Source organism: Paramormyrops kingsleyae, chromosome 14 (genome assembly GCF_048594095.1).
Source record: "Paramormyrops kingsleyae isolate MSU_618 chromosome 14, PKINGS_0.4, whole genome shotgun sequence".
Lineage (NCBI taxonomy): Eukaryota > Metazoa > Chordata > Actinopteri > Osteoglossiformes > Mormyridae > Paramormyrops > Paramormyrops kingsleyae.
The window spans coordinates 20757154-20771348 of record NC_132810.1 but is presented as its reverse complement, the minus strand read 5'-3'; the positions used below and the strand labels follow the sequence as shown (position 1 = coordinate 20771348).

Below are 14195 nucleotides of genomic sequence, written 5' to 3'. Positions count from 1 at the left end.
AATCTTAAGAAAAACGCATCCTCAGATTAACTGGGACAAGCACACCATCATAAATAAATCAAACGGTACAGAGTTTAGTTCATCTTTTATCTGATTTACAGACATCAAAAATGTACAGGTCAACTTCCACAAAGACTCCAAAGCATCTCCATCTTGCTTAGATGAGGGGCAGGAGATGCTCGCCCACAGAGGGCACGGTGTCCATCAGGGGCACCAGGTGAACTCACATCCACGACTAAAAGCTTTGCTAAAATGAGTGACGGCTGAGGTAGAGAGAAAATGACACATCTGCAGGCCACTAATGGATGGGCTTCCTCACCAGCCTTAGACATGCTTAGTCAATTTGCTTTATATATTTTTTTAATTGAATACTACTCTGTTCAAATGGGGGTTGTTATCAAGAAGTACAAATCTCTACAAAAATACATTGAAAAGGTCTTCATAGAAACAAGGACTCATTTTGCGAAGGGCGACAGCTCAGGTATTTTGGTGAGTCACTAGAGAGCACCGAAGAGCTTCTTTCAGTTCTGCGGCGCCAGGCTGGTGGTGTAGAGGTAGGACACAGTACCTGCCTGTATCTGGAACGTCTGCCCCTGGATCTGGTGACTGGGGATCTGCTCCGTGGTCTGGCTGATGGAGATGGGCTGGGTGCTCTGGCCGCTGATGTGGATGGCCTGAGCCTGCTGCTCCCGGCCGATGGCCACCGACTGGGCCAGGGCCTCGCGGGCCACGGGCAGCTGCGGGAGGGGCTGCTGCTGCATCACGTGCAGGTGCTGCACAGCCCGCGGCGCCACGGGCAGGGGCTGGGGCGGCCCGTGATGAGCCTGCAGGTGCTCCATGGCCTCCCGGGTCAGGGTGATGACCTGCATCTGCTCGGGCTGGCCCTCCAGAACTCCGATGGCCTGGATCTGCTGGGCCGGCTCCCCGGAAGCGACCAGAGCCAGGTTCGGCACCTGCTGAGGGGGCTGCCCCAGCAGGGCCCCCATGCCCTCAGAGGCCTCGCTCGTGATGATGCTGATGTCCTGCTCCTGCCCGGACACGAAGTTGATGTTGTCCACCTCGCTGGTGACCACCAGCTGGATCTCCTGCTCCCCCGAGGCCGGCAGCTGATACTGCTGGAGCTGCAGGATGCTACGGACCTCCTCGGCTCCGGCACTGACCACCTCCGTGGCCGCGGGTTCGGGGGCCTCTACCGGCTTCTCCTTGTTGTGGGTCTTGGTGTGAACCTTGAGGTTGTCCAAGCGGGCGTAAGACAGGCTGCAGAAAGGGCATGTGAAGGGCTTCTTTCCCGTGTGGGAAGCCACGTGACGCCTTCTTGCACTAGGATCTGAGAAAGACTTATTACAGATGCTGCACACATAAGGCTTTTCCCCCCTGTGGAGAGAGAGAGCACAAGCGAAGAGGTTCGCAAGTTAAATATACTCCTCCTTCATTAAGCGAATGATTAATTGCAGCTTCCATCGTAAAAGTCCATAATTTAAATAAAGGGGGTCCTCGGGTTACGACACAGTTCCGTTCCTACGACAGTGACGTAACCCGAACTTTGCTGTAAGTCGAAACACACCTTTTCTGATCTCTTTACAGTGTCTAATTTCACTTCCATCGGGATGGCTTTCCTCAGTCATACGCCGCGTTACTGTGTGTTCTTTTGCCGCGTGCAACCAAACTAGTTCGCCCACATAGTCCGTAAGCACGGCGCTTAACGGCGTAAGCTGAAACACTTACATCTCAATTTTTAAAAGTTTTTATGGGAGTGAGCGTCGTAAACTCGAAACGTCGTAGCCTGAGGACCCCCTGTACGTCACATGACATTGTTTCGGGAAGCTGGACGGAGGTTAACTTCTGTTCAAGGACCACTCACCTGTGGATCCTGATGTGGGTCTGCAAGGAACTCTTGGCTGTGAAGCACTTCCCACAAATCTCACAGGTGAAAGGCTTCTCCCCTGACAAAAAACAAGATCACAGGACGACACTGAGCTCAAGGAACCAGAAACACAAAGCACTGCTTCCAAAGACTAAACATAAATCACTGTTTTGCCCGCATAAAAAGAAGCCAGTTTTTACTGTATTTCCGCAGCACTGAACAGGCACATCGTACCAGTGTGTGTCCTCAAATGTTTCTTAAGTTGAGCCGCATCCATGAATTTATGATGGCAGTGCACACACTCTGGTAAAGGTTTACCTGCAAAACCAAAACAAAAGAGTTTACATCACACAAGACATCACCTGCCATCTCCATGACAACGCAGATGTGAAGTCTGATGGGCCCCGACCTGTGTGCACCCTGTAGTGGCTCTTCAGCTGCCTCCTCTGACTGTACGTCTTCCCACACTGATCGCAGCTGAATGATTTCTGCTCTGCAAAATCACAGAGCATTCAGTCACATGGGGGTCACAGGGCATTGCATGGCCTCAACACACCAAACAGGCCGTTTCTTACTTTAACTAAAACTTCTGCTGAAGACCGAAAAACATTCCGTTCATTGCATACGGCATCCTTCAACTTCATATGCTGAGACCCATAGCAATCTTTTAACCAGACAGATTCTTCTGGAAGCAAGCCAAATGAAGCATACGGCACCTGTGTGCAGGTTCATGTGCTCCAGCAAGGAGTGTTTGGTGGATAGGGCCTTGGAGCAGACGGTGCAGATGAAGGGCTTCTCCCCCGTGTGCATGCGCTGATGGACCAGCAGCGTGTGCTTCTGTGTGAATCCCTTTGAGCACACAAAACATCGGAAGGGCTTTTCGCCTGCATTTTCAGAACAAATACTGGGTCAAGACACTGTTACGTCTATCACAAGTAAAGTGGTGCACTGTAGGAGAGACACATCTGGTTTGCAATAACCGGGCTGCACAAACAAAAGCAAACACTCGGGCCCTTTATGAGAGAAGAAGCTTACCTGTGTGAGTCCTTTGATGTATCTTTAAAAAGAGGTGGTTCTTGAAGACCTTCCCACAGTCCTCGCAGCGGGCCTCTGTGTTGGGGTATTTCCGCCTTCTCCCTCTTCTTCCGGGCTCTCCAGACTCTGATGAGTCGTCCCCAACGCGATACCCTCTTAACTTGGTTGGTGGCTTAATTTTGCGTTTACTGTATCGGCTGCGTCCCGCTCTGGGGTCGTAGTCGGCATCTGTGTCTTGAGGAAACTCCATGCTGGCTTCCCGCTCCGCCACGTCTCCCTCGGCCTTCGCCTCGCCATTGTCCTTAGAGCCGAGAGCAGCCGGATCACTCCTGTCGCCCTTTGGACTGGCTTGTGCTCCGATGTTTAACTCAGGTGCTAGTGCCCCTGGCATCTCCGGAACGGTCACATTTTTTCTTGGCCGACCCCTCTTGCGTTTGGGCTTTTCTAAGCCCGCTCCGGGGTCACCGGTAGGCTTCGCAGAATCACAGGCTGGGACGGTGCTCTGAGAATCAGCATACGCCTTCACCAGGTCACTGACCTCGAGGAGCCGGGCCACAGCCAGGAGCTGCTCGGTCGCGTTCTCCTCCACAGACACACTGGCGCTGTAAATGAACTCCAGCACGGTGCCGAAGATCTGCGCGGCCATGCCATCCAATTTGTATATGGACTGGCCGACGTGGCCCTCGGCGGTGAACATCAGGGAGAAATATTCACTGCTTGCAGCCAACAGAGCCTTGTGGGCCTTAAAGTGGACATCTTCCACGATCAGCGTTATGTCACAAAGCAGCTCCTTCTTCCTCAGCTTATCGAATTTGTTCAAGATGGTGTCCTTGTGTGTTTTGGAGTGGATGGCCAAATGCGATGTGGAGGGGACGGCCATCCTGCCATGCGAAGATGGGGGATTCTTAAATATGTATAATCACCTACAAATACAGATTAGGTCAATCACAATGATGGGAAGAAAAAAAATACCACTGAACCAAATTACCCATGTGGTTTTGAGACCATGTATAAAGTTGTAACTAAACACACAGCTTTGTGTTAGACAACTTAAAAACATAAAGCCAAGTAAATTCATCACACTAAGAGAATGAGGAAATTTTTATGGAACATCCCAGGCAGACACGACTGAGAGGCCGACTCCTCACAATGAACATTGGTACAGGTAACCCACTCAGCTTCAGCTATCCTAATAAGAATGGGTAGCAAATCAACTAATGAAAACAAAACTGAGCAATTAATGATACCATCCTTAAATGACAAATTTACTGGTAGACATGCTTTAAAGTCTATAGATACTCATTTCCTAGCTGCCACCATTTTAAAAAAATCTACAGAACTAAAGGGAATCTATTTCTGTGCAGTGTCCATGGTGATTCAGGAGCTAATGCAGAAATACTAACATTTTCTCCCTTTCCTTTTCCACTCTTGGGTCCTCAGGGATCAGGCGACAACCGGTCCATGTAACAGGGGTTATTTTCTGCATATTTCTTGTGTAATTTGGGACTTGCCCCAAATTGTTAAAAAGACACCTAGACCATCTAAGAGACATCTAAAGATGTATAAAATTGCCTCATTCGGTTTGGCTGTGTGCTCAGCACAATCATTCAAATTATACAGAAAGGTTCAGCGGTGGCATACAGGTCTTAGACACACAATATGACTGGGAAAGTGATCATATCCATTTTAGTGGCCAGATATTAATCAACTGCATGCAGAACATAGAATAATTTATGCTATAGCACAAAACTAGGAAAGCACAAGCTATCACTTTGTTTCCAGTGTCCCCTGCTTGGAAAATATGAAACACAAGGCGAGGTAATTCTATAATCTCAAGCAAAGAACAGTCAAATTATTCATAACAAATGCTAAAATGTTGCTTATTTTTCTGCCCTTTCAGTAAGGTAAGGATGCGAGAAATGAGATGTATAACTCGAAAGTGGGTCAGCACTGTTGTCTTTCCCACACCACCTGCCTATGTACTTCCTTTGGGTGGAATACTGCTGGATCTGACACCACAATATTATCCACGCCTAAAACTCCCACGCTCGGGGTCATTTACATAGCAGAGCTTCGTCATCTCCACATGCAACTTTATGCATACTTCTTCGCCTATTTAATGCAACAAAAATAAAACACTATGAAGCATACAACACCAGGTATCACCAATATTCATTCTGCCGATAGTAAAGGCCATGGTTAATTACTAACTAAACAATATATCGACGCAGAGTTCTGTGAAATTGTGTAACCAAATAAACGATAGTTTTAATAATTTTAATAGTAACAACAGTCATGACTATTGTTTTATATGTGACGGGTTTAACACAACTGGTCACCTCGCTAAGCAATCTTATTTTTGGGCGTCATCGAGTTAATTTAACCAAGAACTGTTAACCTGGCCAGTTGGGCAACATAGCTGCATGTTACCACAACAATAATTCTGCTGCTAAACGGCTAAGAGACTTATTAGTGAATTACTATTATTATTTACTATGTCAACATAATAATTAACTCGCTAAGTTTTTTTCAAGTACAAGTTTATGTAGAAAAGTAGAAAGAAAAAAACGAGCTAATGCCGTTCGCGACAAACTAGAACAGGTAGCATGCTAGCTAACCAGTCTATGTGTCGCATTCAAACCAAGCGCCATACTTATGTGTTCAAAATAACATTTTACCAGATGTAGATGTACGCAAATTCTAACTCCAATTTCACAAAATATAATAAAATACAAACTACATAAAGTTTTTCGTGATGTTTTGGTTTATGGCAAACAGTGTTACTCCAAAATAAAATGTTCGTAACAAAGCTTCCAGGACCTTACCTTCGCAAAAAAAAAAATGGCCGCGATACTTTAACAGTCTCGCGAGATTTCATGGGAAAGAAAAAACGTTAAGACGCCCTACGAAAAGGAATCCTAAAACACGGTATACTTTGTTCATTAAATGATGTTGCTACAAACAAATCTATCTTGCTACTGATCGATTCATATGGGACCTCTATCATAGTATTCATTAACTTATTTGTTCATTTACTTATTCACTCATTCTTCAATTCATTCACTCACTCAGTCATTCAGTATCGGACTATTTATTCCCCAAGTGCAAAAAGTACAAGGAGTTTCTATTGGTGCAGATGGTGGCCTGACGCGTCAATAAAAAATTCAATAAAACATATGGTTTTATATATGGCGTGATGATTAACAAATTGGACGCAAACGTATAAACATATTATCAAGACAAAACTTCAAAAAGCAACAGAATTAAGTAAAATAGCTCTATGTAGTATAATATTAGTTAATATTCAAAAAAGCAAATAACATAAAGATGCAAATAAATAAACACGCAGACAATCAAAGTGGTACAAGTATTCATTCAGTATTCAGTATCGTTCTAATGCTGGGTTTTTGCCAGTGTAAATGGCTGTACATTCAACCTTAAGCGGTTACAAATGTAAATCATTTCCACTCCTCCTACTACATGACTCCCAAATTCACGATTGTTATTAATTTGATGAAGTACTTCGTCCCTTATTAAACCTGAATATGTTTTCATATAATTTCATTTCATATATTTGGAATACCTATAAAAGCCTGTCACGTAGCGTGACACCCAGACAGCACAGGGTTAATCTGGGCACCACGTCCCTTTACGTCACAGAAAAGGTTCGGTGTTTTCTAGGAGTCCGAGAGGTCCGCTCCATTCGAGAGTATTTTGGTGAGGATTTTGTAGTTAATGCTATGGTATGGTGTCCGAGTATTATATGAGATTGCCCAGTGTATTATATGAAGAAAAGAAATGAATGACAATCTAAAAGCATGGTTAAACCGTTATAGTGGTTGCTTATTGTGGAATTATTGAAATAATGCTTCAAAAAATAATAATTTCCCTGGTATTGATTGACTAGCGATAGCATCTTACATGTCATATATGCCTTTTTAAAATATGGATTTTAATGAACGTGCGCATGATTTGGCAAATGTCCTGCTTATTAGAACAAAATACATGCGATAGAGTACGTGTACCATAATGTAAACTAGACAGGCGTCAGAAAATATTTTTACTTCTTTGAGATCGAGTAAAAACAATCAGAATCATTTTTAAAAACTATATTTTAAGTCCATACGATCGTATTCCGATGTTTACAGACCTGTTGTTAACCTTTGGACAGTACATTAGGAGTTGTCAAATTGTCTTTTAAAGTTACGTAAGCGCCAAGGATAACATATATTTTATTTGTTAAATAAATTCAGTTCATAAATATATAGTCAGCTAATTATAGCATAACGTTACATCTAATGCTAGGAATATAGATCAACCTGTCTATCGCATATTCTTTAGTGTATGTCTGTAGGTATTGTTTTTTTCATGTGGCAGACTATAGTTTGGTGAAATCCATAAGAGTTTTAACTTTGAAGGCGATTGGAAGACTGTCAAAAGCTTCTTACTAGGCTAGGAGCACTCAAAAAGAAAAAAAAAAAATATATATAGGCCTAGTAATGATGATACTGACAGCAAATATTACAACCTGAAAAAAAAGGTCCATAGCACTACATGCTTTGGACACTTAATAATGGAACTAAAAATCAAATTTCAAAGGCTAATGTGTGGCCACGACAGCATGACGGGTTCTGGTGTGCGTGTGTTTGTCCCGCAGTACAGTACCACAATGCGGAAAGTGGGAGTGGCTGTGGTGGGTGCCGGTGTTGTCGGCCTGTCCACGGCAGTATGCATCACAGAAGCCATTCCCCACAGCGACGTGACTGTCCTTGCGGACCGTTTCACACCCAACACCACCAGCGACGTAGCTGCCGGTGTCCTTTTTGCCGACGAGTTCCCTGGTGAGTTCCCTGGTCCCATATTTTCATATACGTTCCGCATTTCCTGCTCCGCAAATTTTATCTTGGGCACCCCCCCCCCCACTCTGCAAATTTAATCATAGGTGTAACTGGCGTGCCCTATTTATTAAGAAGGTGAAGCCCCCCAACCCCCAAAGGGTCAAATCCTAGAATTGCCCCTGGAAAATACTCAGGTAAAATGTCCATTCTTCTTCATAATCACTTGTCCAGTACAGAGCTGTGGTGAGGCTGTAGCCAGTCCCAGGGAATGGAGGGGACACCCTGAATGGGATGCAAGTTCAATGCGAGACACACACGCACACGCACACACACACACACTGAACTTAGTGCAAGAATACAACCCCCAACCTTGGAGGTGTGAGGTCATCCTGCCATTCTCTTGTCAATAACGTCATCTATACAAGAGTTAATTCCAATCAAGAAATCTGATTGGACAAGAGGCATTCTATGAGTGCAGCTATCAGAGTATAACCGAACTTGGACATTTCACATCAGCTGTATCACTCCGCTTTACAGGTGCATCTAAAAACCGATACTTAGTCAAATTTAAATGATGCAAATTAGTTGGGAGCGAGTGAGCTGTGCTGCACTGGAATATTAGTGTGTGGTTAGCTGGTGGGAACTATTTTTTTTTGCAGAGGCCCTTAAATGTTTAAATAAATATTCAATCAAAGTATTATCTGTTGTGGCTAATTACTGTTGACTTATAAATGCTACTCAAACTGTTGTATAAATGCAATAACATACTCAAAGTCGTGCAGTTGTACTCCAATATATCACAGCTGTGATTATCTTGGAGTACAACTGCACTCCATCTCGTATGTTATTGCTTAATTATTATTATTATTATTTTTTACCTTCTTCAGACATTCCTTTAGAGCAGCAGCGACGCTGGTTTAAGAGAACATTTGATCACCTCCTGGCGATTGCTGACTCTCCTGAGGCGTCGCTTGCTGGAGTCTTCCTCTGTTCTGGGTAAGACCCATGGTACCTTCAGCTAGTCGTGATTTTCTCCACTGACTACATGATTGATGATGGTCTAGCATTGGCTCTGCATATTCAGAACAATCTTGTCTCTGTAGAAGTTCTGACAATTCCTGCCCCATTCAGATCTAATAATGAGATTTTGATGAAGTTTCCAGGTATTTCGAGAGGTCCCCGATGATGGGAAGCCATTCTGGTCTGATTATGTGCTGGGGTTTCGCACTATGACTGACGAAGAGCTGAAGAGGTTCCCGCAGTACAAGTTTGGACAGGTGTTCACCACCCTTAAGTGCGAGTGCACAGTTTACCTCCCTTGGCTGCAGAGCAGGTGACCGAAAATGGATGGATGTTTTGTATTACAAAAAGCAATTCTGCTTTCCAGTATCCAGAAACATGCCCTAGAATTTGTGCAGACCCACCGATTCCTATTAGCAAAGATCACAATGAGGTTATAACATGTAGAATGTAAGATACACAGAATTAAATATAACAAGATCGCCACAATCCAGGGAATTGTACCTAGCCTGAGATAAACTGACATTTTCTTCTGAAACAGTCTGGGGACAAATTCATGTAATTCTCTTGGTCAGCCAAATGAAGGAAGAAACAATATTTCAGTGGTCAGACAAAGCCAACGTGAGGAAGACATCAGAAGGTATTTAGGGAAGGTTAACAGCAGATATTGTGTAATTCATTATAAAACACGCTATGTCATTACTTGCAACATGCTATTTAGACAGGCATTGTAGATTAGCCTGAGGAGTAGAATAAGTTAGAGAAAAACACAATGTGAAACATATCCAACTTATTTACTGTTTAATTTACTGCTTTCAGGCTCATAAAGGCTGGTGGTAAGATAAAGAATGAGAAAGTAACTGACCTCCATCAACTGGGCCAGAGGTATGATGTCATCATTAACTGTTCGGGTCTGGGAGCCCGGGACCTGGTTGGGGATGGAGAGTTGTACCCGGTTCGAGGCCAGATCCTGAAGGTCCAGGCTCCCTGGCTGAAGCATTTCGTCCGGGCCAGTGACGGACAGACATACATCTACCCTGGTATGGCTAGTGTTACCCTAGGGGGCACCAGGCAGATTGGCGACTGGCGCCTGGAGACGGACGCTGAAGAGAGCGCGGGCATCATGGAGCGCTGCCGCCTTCTGGAACCTTCTCTAAGGGGTGCTGTGTGCCAAGGGGTTCAGGTTGGTCTGAGACCCGGAAGACGGAACCTGAGGCTAGAGAGGGAACTGCTTCACCTTCAGGGGCGTTGGGTGCCCGTAGTGCACAACTATGGGCATGGAGGGTGGGGCATCACCCTAAGCTGGGGCACCGCCCTTGACGCACTACAGCTGGTGCAACAGTGTCTGACCGAGCATCCTCAGCTAGCCAAGCTGTGACTGGTTAGACAATGGAGTCATTTTGCCTTTCAAAACACTGGGAGCTTTGTTTTATCTCAGACATTCACATAGTGATGTCTTACAGCTCATTCCTTCACTCACTCATATTCATTCACTCATTCGTACATTAATTCAGTGTTTCTTCACCCAAGCTCTCGATGACATTTTTGCTCTCCCCTGGCCCCCAATGCAACCCTACCAGGTATTCAGTGTTCTTCATTTGGCTGAGAGCAGGGAAGGAGCAAAAATGTGGACCGTCTGGGGTCCCCGAGCACCGTGTTGGAAAACACTAGTCTGTACTACTTGTCCTCTGCAGTGTGACAAGGGTTTATAGTAGGGATGAGTCAGTATTGTGGAATATTAAAAAAAAATGGATAAAATATAAAAAAACTCATAAAGTAGAATAATAATACAATGTTAGGAAGGCTAACTTTAATGGTATGAGACGGAAATTAGAAACTGTAAACTGTAAACTGGACAGAGTTAAATAGCAAAACAGTTGAAAACAGTTGAAGAGGCATGGGAATTTTTCAAAAGCACATTGTTGCAAGTGCAAGAGGACTTCATACCTGTTTCCAGCAAAACTAAATCTAGGAAACGGCAACCAAGGTGGTTTACTAAGGAAATTAAGAATAAAGTCAGGAGGAAAAGGGCTCTGTTCCACAACTGGAAAATAACTAATGATTTCAAAATCAAGCAGGAGTATCTAAGTCTACAGGCAGAGTTAAAAAATGACATTAGGCTATCAAAGAGGGATGTAGAAAGAAAAATTGCATTGGAGGCTAAGCATGACAGTAAAGGTTTCTTCCAATATTTTAACTCCAAGAGAGCACTAAAAGCTGAAATCACTAATTTGCAGGATAGTAAGGGCCTTATAATTGATAACGAAATTGATATGGTAAACGAGTTTAATGATTATTTTTCAAGGGTGTTCACAATAGAGAACACAAGTAACTTACCACCAATTAATACGAATACAGCATCGTCTATGACCAATATATGTATAACTGAGGTTGATGTGATACTAAGCCTAGCTAAACTCAAAATAAATAAATCGCAGGGGCCTGATGGCATCTTACCTTTAGTCTTGAAAGAGATGAGGGATATTATTAGCCAACCTTTGACTTTAATATTCCAGAAATCGTTATCTGCGGGTGTGGTACCATCAGATTGGAAGCATGCTAATATAACACCCATATTCAAAAAAGGGGATAGAAGTAACCCAGCAAACTATAGGCCAATCAGTTTAACTAGCATTACTGGAAAAATAATGGAAGCTATAATTCAAGTGAAAATGGTAGATTACCTAGATGCAAATAACATTATAAAGGATAGCCAACATGGATTTAGGAGAGGTAGATCCTGCTTAACGAATCTGCTTGAGTTCTTTGAGGAAGCTACAAGTGAAATTGATCACAAAAAGGCCTATGATGTGATTTACTTAGATTTCCAGAAAGCCTTTGATGTTGTCCCCCACAAACGGCTCTTGTTAAAGCTTAAAGCTGCAGGAATTTTAGGAACTGTGGCAGCTTGGATCAAAAACTGGCTAACTGATAGGAAGCAGCGAGTAGTTATTAGAGGCACTATGTCACAGTGGGCATCCGTTTATAGTGGGGTACCGCAGGGTTCAATTTTAGGACCACTATTGTTCCTAATTTACATTAATGATATTGACACGAATACATACAGTAAACTGGTTAAATTTGCAGACGACACTAAGGTGGGCGGGGTAGCAGATACTAATCTAGCAGCAGAGAGGCTTCAACGGGATCTGGATTTAATTAGCGAATGGGCTGATACTTGGCAGATGAAATTTAACACAGATAAATGTAAGGTAATCCATGCAGGGAGCAGAAATATACAGTACAGATATTTTATGGGTTCCACTGAAATAAAGGTAGCTGATTACGAGAAAGATCTCGGTATGTATGTTGATGCTTCCATGTCCCACTCTCGCCAATGTGGGGAAGCAATAAAAAAGGCGAACAGAATGTTGGGTTATATCTCTAGATGTGTGGAGTTTAAGTCAAGGGAGGTGATGTTACACTTATATAATTCCTTGGTAAGACCCCACCTAGAATACTGTGTGCAGGTTTGGTCACCATACCTCAAGAAGGACATTGCTGCCTTAGAAAAGGTGCAACGAAGAGCTACGAGAATGATTCCTGGTCTTAGAGGAATGTCTTATGAGGAGAGGTTAGCGGAACTGAATTTGTTCAGCCTTGAGCAAAGGAGACTAAGGGGGGATATGATTCAGGTCTATAAGATTCTAACGGGTCTGGATGCTGTTCAGCCAAATGACTATTTCAATATTAGTCTAAATACTAGAACTCGTGGCCATAAGTGGAAATTAGCGGGAGAACATTTTAAAACAAATTTGAGGAAGCATTTCTTTACACAGCGTGTAGTCAGAGTATGGAATAGTCTTCCTGCTATTGTAGTGGAAGCTAAAACCATGGGTTCCTTTAAATCAGAGCTAGATAAGATTTTAACAACTCTGAGCTATTAGCTAAGTTCTCCCCAAACGAGCTTGATGGGCCGAATGGCCTCCTCTCGTTTGTAAATTTCTTATGTTCTTATGTTCTTATAAATGAGATATTTTAAGTATTATTTAGCAACAATATAATTAGTTGTGATTTATCTGTTGTCTAACAAGTTTGCAATTTATTTGTTCTTAAGTTTACTTTTGCTGTTTTTTATGAGCTGGGCATGCGCTCACTGAGCAAATCATAATCATTTTCGTCGTTGCTCACTCACATTTGTGAGAAATTTAACAAAAATGAGTGAAGCCAATAAGTGAACAAGAACTGGTCACCAGAAGACATTTGTATTTCGCTGTGTGTGTCATGGCTGTCGGTGAAAACGACGACAAGTTAACCAGAATGCAAATGACTGACTTGCCTATATGACCAGAGACAGACTCTATTGGTAGATAAGTTCTGTTTCTCTAGTTAATTTTGGGTAACTTTTCAACTGTTTTTTTTTATATCATAATATTTATCACAAAGATTTCAAATATTACAATGTGAAAAATGAAATCATGCACTATAACTGCCCACAGCACAGTGTATTAAATGTCACTGCGTGCCATTGTATACTTGAGCTTTCTCTTCAATCTAATTTAATTTGTTTCAGTTTTATTTATTCAAGCTACTTTTAACGTTTTATGTTATCCTTTTGCAGCGATGAATAAAATCTCATTTTATGTAGAAAGAAATATTTTGATCCATACTCCATATACGTTTCCGTGTGTGTGTGTGTTGTGGAAAGGGTTGGAACAAGGTTAATCAAATATTATTAATTGACTAATGACTGCCGAAATTCGACTAGTAATGCTGGCTGAGATGCCCATCCCTAGTCCAGAGCTTCTCCTGGAATCCATCCATCCACTTTCTGTCCCTGCTTGTCCTAAGCAGGGTTGTGGTGGGGTCCGGAGCCTATCCCAGAATATTACCCATAATTAACACATCCTGTGAAGGTTTCTTTAATAGGTTAAATACTTCAGTGATGGCTTAATTCAAATACATGTAAAATGATTTTATATTGTTATGAATTTAAACACCCATCCATCCATTTTCTGTATCAGCTTGTCCTATGCAGGGTGATGTAAAATGAATTTCTATTGTAATGTTTATAAACATGTTAGAGTAAAACTTAAGTTTGCTAAGGATAAAGTTGTTTTTTTTGCCAAGTGGCACAAAAATGTAACGAAAATTCCCTGGGAATCAAACACTGCGTCTTTATCGACATTAACATAGCTAGTGATCTAAGTACACAGACGATTGACAAAATGCATGTAGGATTTTGACCTGTATTTTTGTCACACTAGTCATATAAGTCACTCTGAATCCAATGAATAAAAGCTAAAAAAAGTTGATGTGAATTTTGTTACATTTAACAGGTGTCTGGTTTCATCCATGTGACTCAAGTTTTGTGCAATTCCTGATGTGACAGAAAGCAGGGAATAATATTAAGGTCATAAAGGTCATAAAATTCTTCTCTTACTAGTGTATTGATTTAAACAAATTACTTTTAAAATTGCTGTAATTACTGTAAATGC

At 42.5% G+C, this 14195-nt stretch overlaps 2 protein-coding genes across 5 annotated transcripts; one reads left to right on the top strand and one right to left on the bottom strand.

The window, feature by feature from the left end:
- Positions 1 to 68: 68 nt before the first annotated feature.
- On the bottom strand, positions 69 to 5840 carry zbtb24 (zinc finger and BTB domain containing 24). 2 transcript variants are annotated; one of them, XM_023839120.2, is made up of 7 exons: positions 5725 to 5840; positions 2900 to 3822; positions 2581 to 2748; positions 2274 to 2357; positions 2099 to 2182; positions 1862 to 1943; positions 69 to 1374 (listed from the first exon to the last, which is right to left on the bottom strand). In XM_023839120.2, exons 2-7 carry the CDS (start codon positions 3777 to 3779, stop codon positions 522 to 524), a joined length of 2151 nt encoding a protein of 716 aa, XP_023694888.2. In that variant the 5' UTR covers positions 3780 to 3822; positions 5725 to 5840; the 3' UTR covers positions 69 to 521. The 2 variants fall into 2 exon arrangements, with proteins under 2 accessions (XP_023694888.2, XP_023694887.2); XM_023839119.2 differs by lacking the exon at positions 5725 to 5840 and adding an exon at positions 4303 to 5718.
- Positions 5841 to 6546: 706 nt separating this feature from the next.
- Positions 6547 to 14012, top strand: ddo (D-aspartate oxidase). 3 transcript variants are annotated; one of them, XM_072698792.1, is made up of 5 exons: positions 6547 to 6616; positions 7557 to 7740; positions 8625 to 8733; positions 8894 to 9070; positions 9577 to 14012. In XM_072698792.1, exons 2-5 carry the CDS (start codon positions 7569 to 7571, stop codon positions 10133 to 10135), a joined length of 1017 nt encoding a protein of 338 aa, XP_072554893.1. In that variant the 5' UTR covers positions 6547 to 6616; positions 7557 to 7568; the 3' UTR covers positions 10136 to 14012. The 3 variants fall into 3 exon arrangements, with proteins under 3 accessions (XP_072554893.1, XP_072554894.1, XP_072554895.1); XM_072698793.1 differs by having other exon boundaries at positions 6576 to 6616; positions 7562 to 7740; XM_072698794.1 differs by lacking the exon at positions 6547 to 6616 and adding an exon at positions 7842 to 7931 and having other exon boundaries at positions 7651 to 7740.
- Positions 14013 to 14195: the final 183 nt, after the last annotated feature.

Coding starts and splice junctions, on each gene's coding strand:
- zbtb24 (XM_023839120.2), bottom strand. CDS start 3,779: ATGGCCGTCCCCTCCACATCGCATTTGGCCATCCACTCCAAAACACAC. Junction 2,358..2,580: donor GCACATGAACCTGCACACAG/GTGCCGTATGCT, acceptor GTGATTTTGCAG/AGCAGAAATCATTCAGCTGC. Junction 1,944..2,098: donor ACATTTGAGGACACACACTG/GTACGATGTGCC, acceptor GTTTTTTGTCAG/GGGAGAAGCCTTTCACCTGT.
- ddo (XM_072698792.1), top strand. CDS start 7,569: ATGCGGAAAGTGGGAGTGGCTGTGGTGGGTGCCGGTGTTGTCGGCCTG. Junction 8,734..8,893: donor GGAGTCTTCCTCTGTTCTGG/GTAAGACCCATG, acceptor ATTTTGATGAAG/TTTCCAGGTATTTCGAGAGG. Junction 9,071..9,576: donor CTCCCTTGGCTGCAGAGCAG/GTGACCGAAAAT, acceptor TACTGCTTTCAG/GCTCATAAAGGCTGGTGGTA.